The following is a 22,304-nucleotide window of genomic DNA, read 5'->3' on the forward strand; positions in this document are numbered from 1 at the left end:
TATATATTTTATTTATTTTTTTATAATTATTATTATTATTTATAATATTTATTTATTTTTATTATGGCCAAGACTCACTCTGAGAATAGGTTCCAGACTGAATACCAGGGCTGGTGTCGGACCCAAAGAAAGGTAATGGTTTGGAAGCCCAAGCAGATGAGGATCTGGGACAGCACAGAGAAAAGCAGAGGCCCTGAGATCAGACTTGACGGAGGACGACGGGAGACGAGCTCTTTCCAGGCTGGGTTCAGACTCACTGAGGAAGAGCAGAGGAGAAAAGATTAGGGTGGGTAGAAACCAGCAGTCTGCAATTCTGTGAGAGAGGAAGATGGTCAATAAATGTCACACCGTCTCTGTAACTTCAGCAACACTTACTGGTGAAGACAATGACAAGGATGATGGCAATGTCGATGAAGAGGAACTGGAAATCTCCAAGGTTACTAAGAATCTAGAGAAAAAGTAAAACAGTTAGAGACAACAGTCTAGTCTTCATCAAATATGGGTATTTTTCATCAGTTCTGCAGGTACTATATGACTGTTGACACAGTTTTACGTACAGAGTAGAGGAGAGTGACACTGATGTACTGGATGATGCTGTAAAGGGCCATGAACTTGAATACACAGAAGGAGGTGATGAGAGCAGCACGGCCCTCCCTGTAAAAGCAAGCCAACACCTTCATCTTCCATCTTAAAAGAGACTGTGAATTTGAAAACACGCTGTTCCTGTTTGTTTCCTGCATCGATCATGTGCGAGTCATCTTCTGTGTCCTGACAAATTTGAATGTTTCTAATGAGGTTTGGGGAAAATGAGCTGGAAAGGACAATCGGAGCAAACACAGCCTTACTGTCACATTGTCTCTCTTTTATTAATTATGAAAATAAAAAAAGCAAAGAAACCTGATGAGGCTGGGGACACAGGAGATGTTAGGCGTCCTGGAGGTGAAGGGAGAAGCTACAGAGGCCTCCAGCTCCGACAGAGAGATTCCACCATGAGCCCTCTTTAAAGCCTGGATGAGGGAAGAGGAATAAAAAATAGATCACATGCACAAACTGGCAAAAAAAGAAATCTGTTTTTTCAACCAAATATTGTCACTCTAATATTCCTTTATAAAGCAGCTTGACATACCCCGCAGTCGTTTGCTCCATCCCCACACATCCCCACAAAGTAACTGTGAGAAAATGACAGAAAATCTGAAATAAATATTCCCACAACCACAATTAACATGAGGAAATTTTGATGTATTCAACTTGAATACTCACTCTACACCCTGCAGCGCCTCAATGAGTTGGGTCTTCTGATCTGGGGCCATTCGGGCAAACACCGTCCCATGCAGCACCAACTACATGAACATGTGATCATGACAAATGTTCAAAACCTGACATTGTCGTCTCAGAGTAATTTGTCTCCTCTGGTAACTTGAAACACATGACTTTGTTGAAAGAGCCCTCGCACCTTCTGAAGCATGTCGGGGAAATGCTCGGCGATGACCGCAAAGGATTTTCCATTCATGGCAAAATGGTACAGCTCTTGCTTTTTAGGCTCGTCAATATGACAAACATCCTCCAGGCTGATATTCACTTGCTGTTTCAGTAGGGAAACAAAAAAAAAAGGGAGTGAAAACAGTTCAAGAAACAACTATTTAGTATTGATTTGCTTGCATGAATACAAAATAAGGCTTAAATTCTTAGGTTCTGTTTTTAATGTGTATGTGTGCATGCACTCTGTTATCGTGGATCTGAATGTGCAGCTGTCACCTCCAGGTGAGAGGTCTTGCTTGGCTTGTCAGCATATCTCCATGTGATTTTGGCGGTCTGTCCATCATGGGGGGGCAGCGCATCTGCAATTATGACTGTGTCCTGTGGAGGGATCATTCCGCAGTCCCGAGCCACAGAGATGGCTGTTAGCATGTTGTCACCTGAAAAATGGAGGCAAGCCATTTTATTAGGGGTCCAAGATTGGACAGATAGAAATCTCTGGTTCAAGGAAGCAGAGAAAACAAGGATTGGCATCAGATCTAAGTGAGAACTCAGTAACAACTACAACAACTGTTTGTACCAGTTTGTGGATTACCGAGCATATGGCTGGATACAGAAGACGCAGAGGATTATACCGACCGTGGACTCGTCAACTCTTATCCCTCTAATTTTAGCTCCAAGTCTTTTGGAGTAACTGAGAAATTTACATTTCCACTCTTTGATTCATTTTTGGCCACAATACTGTATATACCCTCTCTAGCCTCAGTGTGACTTGTTTTCTGACCCATGAGGTACTTCAAGAGAAATAAAACAAGGTGAATAAAAGGCAGAAAATGAGAAAAATAAAAGCTCATCAGGTGGATACTGGAGTACCAGTGACACAAAGAGGCCTTGAAAATAGTTTTAGTTGAGATTACAGGTTCAGCTGAATAAATACCAGAGAAATTAAATCTTCCAAGAGCCAAATCACTGATTACTGAAGATTACTGAAATAATTTTGCAGCCTGAAATCACAACAATGGCCTTAACAAATTTCAGACAGACAAAAACAAAGAAGGAGATTTGGTCTTTGCAGTAGGTTCACACATTCCATCCCTGGAATAGAGTCTCGAGAAAACTTTAAGTGACCTGTTTAAGTGATATATCACAACAAAGAAAAGGAACATGTGGTGTGTTTCCATCAACTGGTTCAGAGAGAATAAAATATGGTGTGTAGGGCGGTCAGCAGATGGTGGTGTAGGCAAGGTTAAGCATGGCTGTGGCTGTGGCTAACAAGTCATTTTTAAAATAATGTCACAATTTCCAATAACTTTTTCTAATGCTATACAACCAAAATGGGCATCAAATAGGTTGATGGAAACCAGACTTTTGTGTTAGGACAGTTTCCTTTCTTCATGACGATGAAGATGCTATCTAATGGTAGCACACACATGAACTTGCTCTTACCAGTGACCATTACGGTGCGGATGTTGGCGCTGAAAAGATCCTGCAGCACCCCTGGGGTTTCTGGTTTAAGCTTGTTCTGCATGATGATCAAACCTAAGAACTCCAGGTTTGCCTCGATGTGATCTCTGTTTTAGGGAGAGAGAATGCTCAGTTTTGAGGTCGACACATGGGTTTAAAATCAAAGCCAAAAGAAATCATATCAACACAACCTGGAGACATTCTGGACTTTATGCCAGGTGAGTTTGGATTCTAGACGACGGTGAGCTAGAGCAATGACTCGGAATCCCTGCTTGGTGTAGCTTTCCAAAACCTCTGCAAAATTTTCTGGCACTGGGAAGAGACAAAGAAACATTTAGGTGATGAGAAAGGTCACAGGAGAGAAGTCACTTTATGCTCTGGTTGCTTCTCATTAAGTTCTCATTCAGCACTGACTTCTATTACACAGATTTTTTTAAGCTATATCAAGTGAAATTATTGAGTAGATTCAAAGCTGGCCTAAATGTTTTAGCACTGAAACCAAAAACAGGAAACGGTGCGCATGAACTGGTATTACTGTTCAGCATTCTGAACTAAACAGATATTAGACCCCTTGTACAAATTTCAAATCCACCAGAAATGTAGATTGTGGGATGTTTGTTTCCGACACTCATAAATAACCAAAAGCAAACCTCAATAACATTAATAATAATAATAATGAACGAACATAACAGGGTCTTCGCCCCGGAGTGCCTCCGGGCTCAGGCCCTAATAATATTTTTTTTTTTATAGGCACCTTCCAGGACACTCAGGATCACAGTGCAGAAATCATAAAAACAATATAAATACATCAAAATAAAATGCAAACAATGAACAACAACAATGAAATACAAACAATGGAAATAGCAGTGTTATTGAATTGATTATCCCATCATTCACTTTCAAAAATAATTACTCATACTTCATGACCTGCTAAACTGGTAATTCGTCCTCACCTGTCTCTTTCTTGCAGAGACTAGCCACCACCTCTGGCGCCCCCTTCATGTAGGCATCCATACGTTTCTCTCCGAGCAGACGAGCCACCACACTCATCCTCTGGAGTGCTGAGGAAAAAGGAAACTGGCGCACGATACCGACTTCATATGCTGACTGTGGACAGACAGCGAGACACACACACACACAGACAGACACACACAGAGTGTTTCTCATCAATGTCAACTAGCTCTCTGCTGAAATCAAAAAGATGGATGTGAATTACAGAAAATAAAAATAAAGAGGCCAATTGCATTCAAAATAACTTTAAAATATGAAAACTTGAAAGCTTGGTAGACAAAATCACGAACTCAAATACAAATTAGATTCTTTCGACAACTGAAATTCTTAACTTCCACATATAAAAACTCTCAATATTAAGATGCTCCTGGGAAATGAACGGTTTATTCTGCGGTAACACACATTAATTTGATTGATCCATTTTTCCAAAAAGAAGCAGACAACTCACTGGTAGCTCATACAGTTCCTGGAATGACAAAAGAGCAGAGAAAGATGATGTTTAGAAAAAATGTCAACACAAAATGTATATTTACATTGGAATTGAAGCTAATGCGATTATCCTGCTGCGCTAGAGTTTGTCACCATAGTCAGTTTTATAGGGGTCTAGATAATGCTAGATCCACTTGCATTTGTCAGTTTATCCCATCAAAAATATCATGTATATTGTCACCATTCGTATTGCTAGGATTGATTTTTATATTTCCCAGACCTTAAGAGCCTTCACACTACTTCACTCACCATGTCCTGCTCTGGGGAAACAGCAGGCTCTGGGGGTAGCAGCTGCTTTGGGGGGCGAACCACTGTTGGCATGATACGATTGTGGAGGGATGTTTCCTCCTCAGTGGCCTCCTCCAGGATCTGAGCATACAAGGAGTAGGAGGAAACAGATTAGAGGTGTGCATGTAATGGCAATGCATGTCAAAAGGGAGCAGAACAATGAAGACTACATGTATCCAAGAGTCCTTTTTTTAATCTCTTTTTACCTCTACATCAGTATTTTTAACGGTGGTCTGCCAGCTGACAGTGCCACTGATCCATCAAATCAGCTTCTTCTCTCATCACCATAATGCATTCGGGTAGATACAGAGCAACTCACCCAGCCAGTAGCCTCAAACATTTTAAGGTCCAGTGGGTCTCCAGACAGTTGGCCATCTATTTTGGTAAGAGAGTGGCAGGTGGCCATGCAGGCCACAAACTGGGATTTGACAAGATTCTCCTTGTAGGCATTTTCCTCTGACAGGTGGAAACTGGAGAGGCCAGAGAGACAGGAGGTGAGCAGACAGTAGGCAGGTCTTATTGAGATAAATCAATAGAGGAAGGTCTTCTGTAATCTAAGACTAAAGTACATTTTGTGATGAGAATGAAAGAATTTACTGACAATGCAGCAAATATTATTAGTTGTTTATTTTTGGGGTGGGGGGGTATTTCATTCAATAGCATTGTAATAAGTGATAGATTTCAAGATTTACTTACTACAGTGATGTTCAAGAGAAAAGCTAACATAGTAACTGGAGGCTGGTTGATCCAGGATTTTCTCTAAAAGACATCCAATATGCTACAAAAAAAAGTGGTGGGCCTGTAATTGCTAAATTAGAGAAGAGTTAGTCTTACCTGCCATTCTCAACTCTCTGAACTCCCCACATGTCTAATCCATCTTCTGTAAGAGTTCCAGTCTGGAAGTAACAGTAAAACCAACATTTGCTTATTGAATTAAGTACATTTTCATTTCTGCTAAACAAGAAATAGCAAGAATTTCCTTTTTATACCATCAATAGTTATATCTTTATCTAAAATGGCACCAAACATCAATGTCACATAAATTTCTCAGTTACTCAGACTGCTGTAGTTCTACCACTCTATTGATCATAAGGTTGTATATTTTTTGTAGATATATTTGTTTATTTTTAGGTGGGCTTTGTAGTTTTTCACTGACACTAGAGAACTTATAACATTCTTCAGCAAATACATAAAGTTGGTACAAATGGCTACGAGACTACCCCCCCTTCCCCAGCCGTTGTTCAGCCCCTGGTGCTCACCTTGTCAAAGCAGACCAGATTAATCTGCCCACAGATATTAATCCTCTGTGGGCTGATGCAAAAAATACCAATGTGTTTGAGGCGTCGCTGGGCATACACAATGCCAGCCGTCATGGCTGCTGGCAGCGCTGGTGGAACAGTGATGGTGATGATGTCCAGGGACTCAATAATGATGGTCTTAGCTGGCACCTAGATGAAGGAGCACTTCATAGTTTATCATCACTCACTTGTTGGAGGGGCTTCCTAAGTCCAGATCCATGAGTCAAATGTCTGGTATTTCTCAACATTAGCAACTTAAACTCATTTTAGAACTCAACACTGTGGTATATTTAGGGGCCTTTTCACACCGACACCGTTCAGTTTGGACTTCCACACTTTTCTGGTAGATCTGAACCAACATCACATGACAGGTGTAAACCCTCCTCCCTCACCAAAGAGGTGGTTTCAGTCTGGATCAGAATGAAACATGGTTCGGTTCCTTTCTAGTGGGAATTTTTTTTATCGGGTGGTTCAGACTTCTGGCCCATTCATCTCAGTCATATCAGGAACTAGCACAGATTGACGATATAACAAGAAGTAAATTAAAATATTGTTGATGGTGAAAATGTTAGGATACATTCTTGACAGGATTGGGAACAACAGAGACGCGCGTACCCACTCTCACTCTCTCTCACTCACACACACAAAAGTTTGGCCTTTTCTGATTATTCTGGGATTACAACTATCAGTAACAGAAAGTTTCTTTTTAATTCATTACAAACTGTGGCTTTAAAGTCTAACTTGTAACCAGAGAGCAACAAATCTAGATGATGACAACAGTGTGAAAGAATGTTGTGTAAAGTTCTTGTATAACTGCAGTGTTGAAACCAGATCTACCTGGTTCACATGTATAATGTGATGTAGTCAGCATGTGGTCATCAGATCTCATGACAATTTTGGGGGTATTTTTTGATGGACTTTTGCTTAAATGCATTTGTATTTGTTAATCTACAGAAAGACAGAACCAACAAATACTAAATAGGACAGTTAAAGATCTGGGTTTGTTTCCCCTTGTTTACTTTGCCATAAACACTTCAAACCATGTACTCAAAACCTGAAGATTTGTTTAATCTACTCTAATCTCCTTCATTACCTCGTTCATGATGCTGAGAACAATGGAGTAAACAAAGCCAATTCCAGCCACGGCCACCAGACACAACAGAAAGATATAGGCATCACGGTACAGCTTGAAGTCGGTGGGTTTGGGGTAGAGGATGGAGCGCACCAGTTGGCCTTTGGCTGTGCTGAAACCTGAGTGGAGAACATGTGTCAGGTTTTGGGTGGAATTTTTATATTTTCAGACATTTATACTTATACTCTCCGTACTGTGACGTCACAGTAAAATTTCTTCATATAATCCGGGCTTATATGAAGGATTACATCACAAGTTAACAATTAGCATTATACCCTAAGAAGACACACACACCTACCTGTGCGGACCACCACAGCCTTGACCAGTTCACCTGTGTAGAAGCGGGTCTGGATAACATTGGTGCCACAGAAGAGTGTGTGTCTCTTATGCTCCTCTGTGCTGTAGACACGATCCACCTCCTGTCCCCTCTCCCCTGGCCCTGGGTTGGGGAGGTTGGTCTTTGTGACAGGAACACTCTCACCTATTGGAAAGTAGAACGGTATTGAAATGATCTCATGGGGGGGGTGTGGGGTGTCTTTCCTGAGTTATTTAACTTCTCTAACCTGTAAGCATGCTTTCATTAACAATGCAGGTGCCGCTAACCAGCACAGCATCACATGGCATGATGGTCCCATTGCTGGGTATGACCATCACATCACCAGGTACCAGATCAGTAGACAAAACTTCTTCGATATCTGCCAGGAGAAAAAGGTGCAAAGACATTAGTGGAGAGAAAAGTGAAAGGCATCACAGGTGGATAGTGAGTGGGGGTGGGGGATAGGCAGGCAGGCAGGCAGGCAGGCAGGCAGGAATGAGTCGGGATATTTTGTGCGTCAGAGCGCTTTAGTCTTATTCAGCACATCTGTCATTACTTGCAGCTCTCTTGGTTGTAGGGAGAAAGCTGAGGCATCACAAGCAGAGGCCCTTGTGAACAGAAACAGTGCAGCAATATTTCCAACTGATTCTGCACATTGGTTTCATTTATGCAGGCAGACAAACACAAACATGCACACAACCATTATCAAGAGCTCTTCTTAATGTTAACATATGCTTCCTCTTCTGTCTCACATACAATCACTCTTTCTAACTGCAGTGTTCCACCACAGGAGCCATCTGGAGGACAGCCAAAACAGAGCGACTGTGTAATTGAGTCTGGCTCAGCACAAAGGACGCTGTGTGCTCTTACTATTAAGACAAAGTCTACAGAGGCAGTCACCAAAATGCACAGAAGAACACACAATAACAAACAAACAAAAACAAAAAAACTTGACAAACCATTGTTGGCTCGGCATACAGTCACACGGACAATACTGTGCGCTGCCACCATATCGTGAAGCATGACGTATTGCTGGACAAAAAGAACAAAGAATATATGTTAGCTTCTTGATTGTGTGTTTTCCTCTGAGTATTTGAAGTATGAGGCTAGGGGCAGCAGACCATGCGTAGATGAGCCTTTATGTGAGCCTGAATACCCTGGATTAGACTGGAGTGGGGCAGTGAGTGGTTCCAAAAATACATGATGGCAATGGGAGATGAACGGGTACATAAGTCTGTGTAGGAGCACTTAGGGTAATGTGATGTATTCAGTAAATACTAAACTGAGTCAATATTTTGTCTGTATTGTTCCTATAGTAAAAATTGAGTTTCACCTTTTTGATGGTGTACAGAGAGGTAGCTATGGATATGACCGACATGAAAACAATGGCCACAGCATAGTAGTAATACTCTTCAGCACTCCACAGAATCACACTGAAGAGCTGGAAGATATAGAAAGGATTGAGGACCTGCAGGAGGAGACATAAGGAGAGATTAGTGGGGCAGGAGAGAGCATGAAGATAAACCTCCAATTGATTTGAAAACTGATGTGTCTATATGAGTGAGGGAAAAACGCCTTCATTTACAATACCTGTATGTGTTTTATCGCTTGGAAATGTTTAAAATATAAAGGAATGTTTGAACCGAACAACGGTTAAGAGGGAAAATGGCCCACGTCGAAGCATGCTACGTGGGATGAGCACACAATTTGGTGATGTGGAAGATTTTTGCCAAATCTTAATGCAAGCTGAGCTCTACCTCTTTGATAAGCAGCTTGAAAACAGAAGGCACTTTCACTGCAATTTCATTCACTCCGAAGAACAATCTCCTGAAAAGAGGCAGAGACACACAAATGAGTGTTACTTAAGTCAAACCTTGTCTATGCTAAGACTTTGAAATCAGAACTGCATAATTAATGTAGTGTTGTAAAAATTAACGTCCAGGATTTATCTGGAAACCTGAACAAATCCAATTTACTTTAACACACATTAATCATATGACTAGGTTTGACTGCTCCAATAGACATTTGGAGAACACAGCAGAGCGTCTCTGTGTCATTCACATTACACAGAGGGTAACTTCTTCATGACAGCGGGTCTGATGGCTTTAACCAAGTGTAGCAAAATAGTAGGACATTCCTAACAGTCCTGAAAATATAACTGAAAAGGAAACACTCCAGGAGACAACCACACAATTTCTCCAAATGAGAGAGCAGTTCAAGCACAAGAAATGGCAATGCCAAACACTTCCTGTCATCCCTGAGACTTTATTTCCAAGCAAAATAAGGCATCAGAAGAAAACATCTAAACATTGATGCCGATTTATAAAAAAAAAAAATAAAAAATTCCCATAACCACTTTTCTGGAATCTCTTTATTTCACTATCGCCCATGTTGTGTTTTTATTTTCCCCACAAAAATACAACTAAACCCTATAGCAATGTCGTTAAGCATGATTAATCACAGGGTATTACTGTGATTAACTTCATTACATTTTTCTAACCGATTCACAGCACTATATTACACACAAGAACACAGCTTGAAGCAGAGATGCACAAGAAAAGTCACATGAATGCACTGAGGTATGTAGGTTCTCATGCCCTAATGTTGTATGTAGTTTCTTTTCTTGTGTAGCTGTTAAAAGAGTGAAAATATAGTAAACTCAGTGTATTGGATAATTGAGCATAACTACTCTCCAACCTCAACCCGAATGAGAATTGTTGTACTGTGGCTGTAATCATCCACTAGCCAGATATTACCTGTACTCTTGCTGGTTCCTGGTTAGGCCTGTGCTGTGTACCAGGTGAAGGGTGGCGCAGCGGACCTGCAGATCCTCCAGGCCGCTGCCGGGCAAATACAAATTGAAAGCAGGAGACAAATTTGTTTAAACTTTGACAGATGTTAACAAATATGCTTATTTGGCCCATTTCATTTGCACTCTTTGAGATTTGACAAATAAAACATTTTTTTTAAATCATTATTGCTGTGTGTTACTATTACTTTTATGATAACATGCATCGTGAATAAAAATATAGTTCACTGTAGCGGCAGATTTTACTGCTGCAGAAATGCCTGCACTTATATAAAAATAAACCATGATATTTCTGTAGAAACTCAAAGACTGCTTACGTTAAAACGTCAAAGTTCTGCATGCTGTCGTTCCAATAATACTTTGTGCTATGGAAGGTAAAATAGCGAATCTGAGAGAAACAGAGAGGATGGGGAATACAGAAGGAGAGGACAAAGTGTTGATTTCTGTCAAGACTTTCATTTGGCAAAGCATCATCCTGATGCTGTTATATAAGCACTGAATGAGAAAACAAGTCAAAAGACACTTAAAAACGAACCTGAAGCTGGAGAGAGAGAGGGTAAGTATTTGTAATTTCCTGTCGTCTTTAACGGCAACTTCAAAGGTGGGATCAGTGGAGGAAATTACATTTTTTTTCCTCCATGACCACAGTTTTGTCTACCTGTGTGGGCTGGTAGTCTGAAAATCTTCTGATGAGCTCCTGAGCGGGGCTGCCATCGGAGGGGTGGGTTGTGTGTCCGTTGGCCATAGAGAGGGAGGCAGGGGAGGAAAAGGGGCAGGAGGGAGATGAAGGGGGGGAGGAGGGGGAGGTGGTCTGGGTCTCCAGGCTGTGGAAGGGGTTGCTCCCCGGGGCCAGCATTACTCGAACCTTTGCCAGGAACCAGCGCCGGAACTCATCCTAGCCAAAAAGACACAAAATAAGTTTAACTACTCAACTTCTGAGGACACCGTCAGAACACATTTTCCGCTGCCTTTTGTTTCTCTCATGCAAGCCCGTCTTAAAAATGTATTTGTCACTTTCACACTAAAGCTTTACAGGCTTATTTGAGGGTCTGAGGTTATAATATATGTATATATATATATATATATATATATATATATATATATATGTATATATATATATATATATATATATGTATATATATATATATATATATATATATATATATATATATATATATATATATATATATATATATATATATATATATATATATATATATATATATATATATATACACATACATACATACATACATACATACATACATACATACATACATACACACACACACACGTTTACATGCAACTGTTGGACAACTGATTTAGGAGGAAACCCAAACTTTTATGACCAGAACAAGCCCAGACGTTAATAGAGCAGAGTACACAACACAATTATAATTTCCCTTGAGGATTCCAGAGCATCCTAAATAGGACCAGATACCATGTTGGACTTTGAAACTGAATGTAAACATTAGAACCTGACAGCTTAGTTTGCTACCCACCGTGGAGCGCAGCAACACCACTTCGGCATCACGGGCTGTGGTACGGGTGCAGGTGGATTTGACGCACCACTCTGGCATCCAGTAGAGCAGTAGGAGGAGGAAGCCCCCTGTACACAGCACCCCGAGGCCCACCAGGGCCAGCCGCCAACGGCACAGACGGTAGCCCTGCAGCTCCTAAGGGATGGAGGCAGAAAAGTCGTGCACAATGATACATCTGGTTATCCACATGAGCACTAATTCAAAAGGAGAAAGACTAACCATCTCTTCCTCTTCCCCCTTGTTGAGGACCTTTAGGTCTTCCTTCTCCATGCTGCAGAACAGTTTGCCAAGCCCCTTCCTTAGTCACTGCAAACACAAGACACATTTAAATACCAACTCCTCTGTTTGTGTTTTAACTGAGGGCATCTAAGTACAAATGCTACCTTACAAGTCTTACAGCAGTTAGTTGATTAGTTTAACCATGTTGGATTATCATTATTTGGAGGTTACAGTAACGAGCAAACGATTTCTACCATAACGACAAAAGGACTGCAGGACATGTATACTGTGATGTAGGGGAGAATGGATATCCAAGGTTGTTTATTTTGAGGTCTATGTTTGTTTTGTTCACCTGCATCCTGCTTTATGATCTCGGTTTGAGCTTTGTCTCAGGATTGTCTTTCTCCTACAGAGAATGTGCGAATCAAGCGACAAGTTGGAGAACTGCACATAAGCAGCAAAATGTAACCGACTGTTCTGAGGTGTGACTTTTGTGATTAGAAAATACAACAGCATGCTCCTGCTGAACAAACACAGCTAAAGTCACAGTTCAGCCACAAAGCAGGTCTGGAAGAAATAGTCCGGTAGCTGAGTGGGTGCTGGTCAACAGCATGTCCCCAAAGATCACGAAGGTCAGCCTGCTGTGGCTGACAGCAGACAACGGCAGTTATTTTGACACTGCAATATGATGCATGATTCCAGAGGAGAGGCTAATGTTTCCATTTCATTTTTACTGAAATAAATAAAAGACAATGATTTTGTATTTGCCTGAGGTCTGTACACAACAAGCATATTCCCCAACATCAGAAAGTGGGATATGTAGGCCATCTCCCCACAATGCTTGCTTTAGATTGGTACCAAACGTTGTGACATATTTACCTAGATTAAAAAAGAAGCTTAAGTAATTGGATACTGCATCTCCCCATATGAAAAAAAAATCCAGATAAAATCTTAATTAACTCTCCAGCCCTAGTGTGTGAATTTCTATTATGTCTCATGTGTGTTTGTCCTGGAGACACACACTGTGGCGTGAAGACCAGAGGCTGTATTGAAAGCTCTGGTGTGTGTTATCTCTGTCGATTGACACCCTTGTGAAAAGCAAAAGAAAATGTAAATGTATGCATGTTTCTCTCCACTAATGCAAATGGTAATATTGTCTGTTTATCAAAATAAAGAGAAGGCATCTGTTTCCATTTCATTTATCTATCCTTACACAAAATTTTCCACCTCCCAAAAGTACAAAATCTCTGTGATTTACAGATTTATTCAGACTTTCAAGAATTCCACTCAAAGTTTTTTACCTGCCCAAATAAAAAGAGTTGGATGGAAACACACACACACCTGACTGACAGGGTCACAACTGTGCAAGTTGTCATAAGTATTTGGCGCATGTTTACAATCGAAATGAAAGCCGGGATGAAAGATATTATCTGGCCTATGAGTCCAGTCAGAGAAGTAGTATTCATAATAATGTAGTAATGTCTTGAGTCCTCATGAGTTTGACTGGCGTTGCGGCTTTTGTGATCCCATAACAACATGCTCTCTAGTTAACAGGCGCCATAGAAAGTATGAAAAAAAAATTGATGTTTTCTGTTATTTTAAATGCTTTGCATGGTAGAGTGCATGTACGCCTCAAGTGTACATTGATGTGTCAAGTTGTCTAGAGCTTTCAATCACACACAGGCTTCAATAAAGAGCAGGGTGAAGACTGATCTAACGGTCCCGTTTTGCTTAACTTTGCTGAAATCGTTTTAGCTGAGTGTGAACTCTCACACTGTCTGTGGGGAAAATGATACAAGATATTACTGTTTGTAAGTGGGAGAAAGCTAAGCAGAGGTCAATAATGCACAGAGCATGCTCACACCGCAAGTATACGCAGCACTTCAAGACAGCTGCTTAACCTCAACACCTGAGATTACCTCTTATGTATGTGAACACACCCACGCACAGACCAACAGGGTCATGAGAGAGAGAATGAGTGAGTGAGTGAGTGTGTGTGTGTGTGTGTGTGTGTGTTATCCAGCTTGTCTCCTCATCTTGGTTGTCTCCAGGGACTAGCTAGCTGCCAAGGAGGGCAGTTAGTGAGTGTGTATGTGAATTCTGCAGCAGTCTTGGGGGGGGGGGGGTCATCTGGTCAAATGATGAATAAGAAAGGCACCTTATTCTACTATTTAAGCAACGCCTTATTACAGTGAAAAACAGCTAAACTGCATGAGTGCAAAATATGAAATGTATTGGATGCTGTATAAAATAAACATATGTTGAAATTATTTTGTTGATTCCAACATTGTCATCAGTTGCTGCATCCCATAATGCTCACCACGCATTGATGGAAGCAGAGGCAAAACCAAGTACATTATATTATGAAATCTGTTTGTAAATGATAACAGAATAACACTACCAAAACTTACCACATATACAATTCCACCCTCTGTCTGCTAGTGTGCCTTTATAGGTCAGCAGATGAGGCTACAGAGGTTGATGTTCTTGAATTTGAACACAAAATAAAAGCCGTTACCACCAGATTCCCTCAGGCCACTAAAGGAGAGCTTAGCTGCATTCTGCGTTGAAAACAATGGCCTTCCTCTGTGCAGTGGCCTGAGTGTATTTGGCAAGGAAGCAAAAGATGCAGAATGTGATTCGGTTGGTGTTAGAACACGGGCTTCCATCAAATATAGCGGGGAAATAGTACACATTAACAGAACACAGGGCAATAACACAAATGTTATCTATATGACCACCCTGCACCGGACCCACCCCCCTTAAACCACCACTGATCTTATAGCAACCATCATCCCTACCCCAACAACCACCGCACGATTGTATCTGGCCGCTGCTCCCGGCTGGATTTTTTTCTCTGGCATACAGTGGAGTATTTTGCTTACGACCAAACCCTTCCTAGTATTCTACAACAGCAGCCCTCTGGCCAGCGCTAGGCAGTGGGTGCAGTGCAATAACAACACACCCACCCAAATCTCCACTATGATTTGAAAAGCATCACAGAAACAGCCTTTAAAAGAATTAGTCTGAAAAGAATTTCAAAGTACCACAAATATGTGAATAACATTTGTGGTGGAAACACGATTTTACATAGCTGATATATCATGCAGCTTCTCAGATAAAAGAGGGGTTCAGACACTTTCATAACTACAGGCTCTGAACAGACAAGGGTCGATGTTAATGTTTGACAGGTTATAGGGCAATAAATCACCTGTTACTTGGGTAGGGACAAAAGTTAAACAATTATTTCGGCGAAGCCTTCTCTCACACATAAATGCCACACCTAATCAGCATGGCTACGATGGAACACTGTTTGCACTGCCCCTTATGTGCAGTTCTCTGCCCAAGCATTATTTTATCGTTTTTATTAGAGAGTGGATTTTTGGGGCAGATGCAGCTTTAAACGATGCTCTGGCTAAACATTAGGGGTTCAGAATGATATGTGGTAATTGTTTTTGTGAACAAACATAAATATGGTTGCTACTGCATTTTGCCAACGTTTGGAGTCGCTACTGCCTTTACTCTTCTCTGCACTTAACTCAGCAAGGGCAGAGCTAATGATGTGCCGGCTGAACCTTGGGTTATGTATTCAATGGTTTAGATGGTTTGTGTTTGCATCCCTGTAAATCATGGCATGAAAAAAAGGAAAAGTGGCACTTCTTCAAAGACTTTAGGAAGAGAAAGTCACGTGACAGGTCATTTGAAAGTGGATTTTTATAGCTGATGTGGCTCAAAATGGTGATCTGTCTATGTGTGCAATAGTTTAGCAGGCCCACGGCTAGGTTTGAATTGAGGTTTATGGGTTTTGGTTTGTTTTTGTTTTGATGGAGAAAAAAAAACCCCACCCCAAGCAAAGCTAAGTAAGTCAAACAGCTTCTAGTTGTCTGTGTGTTCCTACCTTGAGAGCCAGGGACACAATGCCCCAGGCGATCCCCTGCAGCTACCTTGCTCTCTCACCACACCAACCTGGAACCCTAGGGTGGGGGTGTGGGTTAGGGGGGTAAAAAAAAAAAGAAGTAAAAAACAATGTACATTATGAATAAATCTTTCCAAAATGTCAAGGCCTTTTCACTAAATTGGCAAAGAAAGTTAACAGAGAGGGACACTTCAACTGAACAGTAACATATCATCCCGAAGGAAAAAAAATAATGGTTAATGTGTATTACAGCTGAAGAGTTTCTCAAAACTAACAGGTAACGTAAACACACAAGCTAAGGTGTTTACGGGTGTTCATTTTGGAGAGCACAATCATCCTGTTCATAGCAGGTGCTAGATCGAAGCTGTCAGGCGCTATCTTTTCCATCCTCAGCTCATTTTTCACCAGAGTGTATCATTTGAAGCTCAGACTGGGCTTAACCAGTTAGTTGACTATTAATATATCTCAACCACCAGTGATTAGAAAATAACTTTTTTGGTTTATGCCAAACTCTTGCCGCCACTGAATTGTTTTGTTTTTTTAACCAGCCATTTCTGTGTTTTAAGCATAGTGTGAAACTACATATGAAAAAAAAGAAAGGTGTAGTATAAATTCAAATTATTATTTTGTAAATATTCTTTCTTGACACTCTGGTTAAGCTCCCACATAATTTCCTAGATGAGAAGATTTTGACTTCCTCCCATTCCCACAGAGCCCTGTAGACTTCTGTGGTTGCTAATCTGGTCCTGTCCATTTTATACACTTCATGCTCATTAATTATTTCCCACAGTGACTATAGAGGATGAGACACCTAAGTAGGTGTCAACATGTCAAGAAATGTCTTGACTAGTCCTCCAATAAGAACATCCACTGTTCTTGTTGGAGTACAGAGGACCCTGCTTGTGGCCTCTAGGAGTCAGCATGACTTCAGAGATATTTATAGGACTTCTTCGAGCCAGCCTCAAGCCACATTGTTGTCTCTCATTTGATTAGACTGCTATTGTATTAACAGGCAATACTTTCTATTCTATATTAGGAAGTAAAAACAAGAGGCAGCTGTTGTTGTTATTTCAATTAAACATATCAGAAATGAATGTTCACACTGAGAAACGGCTAACAAAATCAGATCAAGTTCTAATATCAAGAACAGTTTTTAATGGAACCAAAAGGCCCATGCAAACTGAGGTTAACTCCACGAACTAAATTGTAGGGATTTCACAATTTGATTACAACTTAGTTTAATTACAGTTATAATATCATAAATCGATAAATAATTGGTTATTCATTTATAGTAAAGATGCAATCAATTTCTGGAAAAAAATAATCCATTATTTTATCCACTTCTTTCAATGTGGCAGTGTCCAATTAGCCATTACTAGCCTTGTGTGGTGGCTCTCTTTCCTTCCTTGTTCATCCATAGTTGTCTGGGGTCAACAACATTAACAAAACTCATATTAAAGTCTACTTATGTTAACATTATCCATCCCTTCAAATCTCTTCAGAGAAAATCTTAAAATTATTTTTACACTTTTGTAATGTATTAATTGAGGTCTGCTGGTTATTTATATATATATATATATATATATATATATATATATATATGTTTTGAGTGAAATAAAATAAAAGGCAACATTCAGAGCACCTTCGTCAAACCCTGCCAAACCCAAATTAAATACTTAATAAAAATGATTAAAGTGGAAGTACATCACGGAAAATTAAGTCTAAAATAATTGATTATTACATTTTCAGCATCAATTACTCAGCAAAGAATCTCAACATCAATCCTGGTGTCCAGGAATTAAGTTTATTTTTTTCACTTGCAGCATGTTTTTTTGTTTTTAAGATATCATTGACATACCAGTGGTTTACGCATTCATTTACTTAAGTTTGGGCACACTAGCATCAAACAAATACAGCATTGTTAAAATCACTGCTCGGATTCACACTCAGAATTTCCACCCAAGAAACTTCAGCAGAGGGACAATTGCTGTTTGTTCAGCCAAACCTTTTAAGCATCCACACTTGGAAATAAACCAGAATTTCAAGATCCACAAGAAAGTGCAGTTTGGGTACATTAGGTTTCTCCATTTATTTCAATAATAATCTGATGCTGCCAAAGCACACACGCCAACTCATTCCCAAAGGTGGACATCACTGTTAAAAACGCTGGAGAACAAACCGGCATGTAGCCAACAGTGCCCAACAGGCTAAAGCAATCAGTATATTTATAGCAACAGATATGTACCCACATTGTGTTTAGAACTTAAGTATTATAAGCAAGTTGAAAGGAATCAAACTTTGTTTCCAAGTTCCTTCTTTTAATCCAAGCAATTACATCAGCGCATAAAATGCTTTTCTAAATGCTGCACCTTCATATAAATCCCCCTTTTTTTAAGGATTGTAAAGACTAGACACATTGTCCTTTCCCTTTCTGTCCTGTTCTTCGACACATGGACAAAAAGGAAAAAGTGAACAATGAGCAATGACCTAATGACAGAAGTCTATAATTCATGGAAGCATTTGGAGGAAAAAGTGTTTTGTTACCATGATGCCCTGCACTCAATGTGCTTTCTTTATCACTTCCCCTCCTACTTCTGGGGTATAATAGCAAGGCTGTGTTCCCCATCCAAGCTGTTTATCACTGTGGCCACTGACCTTACCAAAAAAAATTTTTTTTTTTTTTTTTAAAGTTATGACCACCTGCCCTTCCTCTGCTGCCCATATAGCCAAAAGCTCTTCCCAGGATACCTTCAAGAACCCACCACCAACAATGACATAGTTGCTGAACAATTTCCTCGAAAGCCCTTCATTGAAAGGGGGTTCCCAAACACTGCCTACTAGTACGGAGAATTATTTCCTCTCACACGGGTGCAGAACATGCAAACGTACACAGTGGGATACCTTGTGTTCACTCATATTACAAGCTTGATGTACTGTCAGATAATTTATGGCATACTGAAATTCCTCTGAGGTGTGTTTTTCTTTTTTTGAACAACAGGTACTGTGAGTTTTCACTCCATTTAACATGAAGACATTTAATCCTCACAAACAACACAAGCCTCTCTTTGCAACTCATCAAACGTTAAAGTAAATAATATAAACCCTTTTTTTTGCGTTATGGTGAAGCAGAAGGTAACAAAAGCATTTTGTTGAAGTTTCATCATTAGTGTGGTTGTGTTTTTATATAAAGGTAATGGTACAGTAAAGCACAGAATGAAAAAAAAAAAGATTCATACTAAAGTCAAACTCAGCTCACTGGAATAAGAGTCACCTAAGTGCAGCATAGCTACCGGTGCTGTATAGTTCAAGTTTGAGTACACACAATCAAATGAAGGTGAGAAGATCTGTTGCATTAATGGTAACAATGCTCCATGTCATAAAATGGGAAAAGAATGGAGGAAGACCGAAAGCACTGCAAGCACTTGAAATGTAGGCAGGGCACCAGTTACAGAAAAAGCTATTCGAAAAAAATGGAGGGAAAGGGCTGGGAAAAACAATAACCCTACAGATCAAAAAGTTTTAAGTCAGACCACATGCTCTGGGATTAACAGTGGCATTGCTTGACAGTCTAAATAGCTGCTGATATCTCAGAGAGATTGAGACACGTTTTAACTCATAGAGCAGCTTTTTGGCACATTATGCCACTGGGTGATTAATATATTTTTTCTTAACCACATAACCATTATCAAACCAGTTTTTTTTTTTTTTCAAACCATGGTTATAATATAAGCATCACATTATTTAACAATGAATATCACCAGAGCGTGCTTCCTCAGACTGCAGCGAACTCCTGGACTTGATCATGTAAACAAAAAATACGACATAGGTAAGACTTGATAACCTAAAAACTCACTGGATAATTTAAATACCTGTAAACAGGTTATTCTGGCTGGAATTGTACTTTTTAAAATTTGACTGACATATGAAGATAATGCAGTTAAGACTTGAATCACTCCAGCATAAATACACTTCAATCTGCCTCTAATCTGCAGGTTCCACAGGATCCACTGCAGTGTTTGACTAGAAAGTCAAACAGCAAACATTCAGGGGAGGGCATCATGGACAGAGACACAAACTTTATGCTGTCTCATCTAAAAGAATTGTCCATTTTGCTTTCTTTTACTGCTCGCTGCTGTTTTGCTATGTCAGAAAAAAAGGTTAACCAGAAGACAGTCTGATTGCCAGCAGCTTTTTTAGGCATAGCATAATAAATCTATTCTTCCCCTGTTCGTGTGCACATCCTAAGGAGCGGCGTTGCATCTCATTGTACCTGGTATAATGACAATAAGGGCATTCTATTCTATTCTATTCTATTCTATTCTATGTATACTGGGACAAATCAAATGGCCTGATGGAGCTTTAACAAGAAACGGGACAGTTGTTCATGTAAACCAATTGAGTGACACATCATACAGATGTGACCAATTGCAGACTCGATCAGTAGTGTAAAAACTCCCCACCGCTGATGGTGCTGACACTTAAACGCCCACATCCCCCCATACTGCTCTTGACCAATCATCCGCATGTTGTAGACACATTGGATTTCATTTCTAAACAAAAGCTTAAGGAGCTTGACTCAAACAAACTACAAAAAAAAAACAAAAAACAACAAAAACAACTTTCTGCTTTAGGAGTCAGTGGGTCTTTGGACTGGAACAGGAACAAAGGACTAGTCAGATTCCGCCTATTAATTCTTAGGTGGTAGCCTATGGAAAGATTGGATGCTGGATAAGAATGAATGTCTTCATACAACACTACTTCAAAAAAGCTGGGATATTTTGAGGACATCTTTTGCGATCGTGCTGCTCTAAGGTCCCGCATCAAATAGTGCTGGGCTGTTGAGAGGACTAATACCATGTCAAGAAATTTCTCATCTCAACTCTGAATCAACACTGGCAAGCCTTCCATCATGGGCTGCTGTGCCGAAGCTCACCTGTGAAAAGTCTTGAGGTATTGACTCAGAGGCGTGTGGAATATTGCCGCTTACTTCAAAAAAAACGGCATTGCCTCTAAATCTGGTTTGAAAAGAACCTCAAAACCTCTCTGAGAAGAGTTTACATTTCAAAGGTGAAAAGAGCCAGCTGATTTCCAGGAATCCAACAGATCATAGGTGTGTAACATATACTGAACAAGTCACACCTGCCTGATAAGAATAATCTCACACAAAAAAAGAAACTACATGAAGACTTTTTCTAACCATCCAATAACTAACCCTGTTTTTGTTTTTTTTTGTTTTTTGTCAGACGCTGCCCATTCAATTTCATAGCTACCTGGTCTTGAACAGGCCTTACTGAATGAACAATCAAAATTAACTATTGGTAAATGATTTACCTAAAAGTAAATCCAAATGGGCACAAATCTCAACACAATCAAATAAATCACTATTTTACAGATTTAATTTGACTTCTAGCCACCGTCAATGGAAAATCAGAAATCAAAAACATACCACGGGAAAGCTAAAACCCATAGTTCATACAAGTTTTACAACTTAAAAGATGAACATAATTGGCTATACTTTTACAAAGAAACTAATGTCAGCTCCTTTTTCATTGAAACCTTCAAAATAAGTCATTGAAAACACATATTTTGATGGGGTTTTTTCTGCTTACCCAGGGCCAAAAGATGCAAATATCCTGCTACTTAACTTATATATGACTACATTAAATTGTGCCTGTGCTGTAAAAATAAGCACAAAAATAAATCCATATAATAAATGAACATATCTGTGAAGCAAAAGGGTCTGATATCTTATCAGTTGGGCATTCCTCTGTTGACAAAATCAAACCGACTGTTGTATAAATTTGTCCAAGTACATGATGAATTCAACATTATGTGTGTGTGTGTGTCTGTCTGACGGGGGAGTATTTTGGAAGTACTAAATCGATCACAAGTATATTAAGTTTCAGACTTACCTAGCAATTTATAACACGAGGGTCAAACGATACATAGAAGTGTTCATAACATCTCTCACGCATGCATGGGCTGACATAAGTTAGTTTTAAGTGCACACCGGCTGAAGAGGCATTTGTCATTCTGACATGATCCAGCAACCACACATCAACTGCCTGTATCAACAATGGTGGGCTTCCATTGATTTTAACTTATACCCCTTGTACCACGTTGTGCCAACGACAAGTCCGGACAACACGGTGAAGCGTATGAATCGCATCCACATGAAACATTAGAACAAGCCCCAGTCAGCAGCTTCATAACGTTAGCATGAGAGAGGACCTTATTGGATGTTGGCTAACGTTAGCGAAGCTTCATTGTTGGCCTCAGTAACTAGCTTATCATCATCCATGTGTCTTCCACTGTATCGTTGATTTCAGACGATAAAAGCGCGAT

At 40.0% G+C, this 22,304-nt stretch overlaps 1 protein-coding gene across 3 annotated transcripts in view; it reads right to left on the reverse strand.

Annotated features, from left to right (window-relative positions):
- The window catches only part of atp13a3 (ATPase 13A3), a 28,137-nt gene that overhangs the window by 5,417 nt on the left and 416 nt on the right, over window positions 1–22,304 (reverse strand). For 2 of the 3 annotated variants that reach the window (XM_086223931.1, XM_086223929.1), the window contains exons 2-29: window positions 15,942–16,017; window positions 12,044–12,130; window positions 11,786–11,959; window positions 10,942–11,178; window positions 10,601–10,671; window positions 10,231–10,314; window positions 9,232–9,301; window positions 8,808–8,942; window positions 8,434–8,506; window positions 7,722–7,853; window positions 7,457–7,639; window positions 7,120–7,277; window positions 5,988–6,176; window positions 5,563–5,624; window positions 5,048–5,198; window positions 4,690–4,809; window positions 4,400–4,417; window positions 3,894–4,047; window positions 3,132–3,252; window positions 2,923–3,047; window positions 1,756–1,916; window positions 1,454–1,582; window positions 1,261–1,340; window positions 1,127–1,169; window positions 898–1,007; window positions 558–654; window positions 376–448; window positions 79–256 (exon numbers count right to left, since the gene is read on the reverse strand). In XM_086223931.1, coding sequence (XP_086080057.1) covers window positions 79–256; window positions 376–448; window positions 558–654; window positions 898–1,007; window positions 1,127–1,169; window positions 1,261–1,340; window positions 1,454–1,582; window positions 1,756–1,916; window positions 2,923–3,047; window positions 3,132–3,252; window positions 3,894–4,047; window positions 4,400–4,417; window positions 4,690–4,809; window positions 5,048–5,198; window positions 5,563–5,624; window positions 5,988–6,176; window positions 7,120–7,277; window positions 7,457–7,639; window positions 7,722–7,853; window positions 8,434–8,506; window positions 8,808–8,942; window positions 9,232–9,301; window positions 10,231–10,314; window positions 10,601–10,671; window positions 10,942–11,178; window positions 11,786–11,959; window positions 12,044–12,094 — 3,179 coding nt within the window. In that variant the 5' untranslated portion in view covers window positions 12,095–12,130; window positions 15,942–16,017. The remainder of the gene's footprint in view (window positions 1–78; window positions 257–375; window positions 449–557; window positions 655–897; window positions 1,008–1,126; window positions 1,170–1,260; window positions 1,341–1,453; window positions 1,583–1,755; window positions 1,917–2,922; window positions 3,048–3,131; window positions 3,253–3,893; window positions 4,048–4,399; window positions 4,418–4,689; window positions 4,810–5,047; window positions 5,199–5,562; window positions 5,625–5,987; window positions 6,177–7,119; window positions 7,278–7,456; window positions 7,640–7,721; window positions 7,854–8,433; window positions 8,507–8,807; window positions 8,943–9,231; window positions 9,302–10,230; window positions 10,315–10,600; window positions 10,672–10,941; window positions 11,179–11,785; window positions 11,960–12,043; window positions 12,131–15,941; window positions 16,018–22,304) is intronic. The other variant, XM_086223930.1, reaches the window with a different exon arrangement.

Source organism: Aulostomus chinensis, chromosome 14 (assembly GCF_037954235.1).
Source record: "Aulostomus chinensis isolate RoL2024-O1b breed Wild chromosome 14, RoL_Achi_v1.0, whole genome shotgun sequence".
NCBI lineage: Eukaryota > Metazoa > Chordata > Actinopteri > Syngnathiformes > Aulostomidae > Aulostomus > Aulostomus chinensis.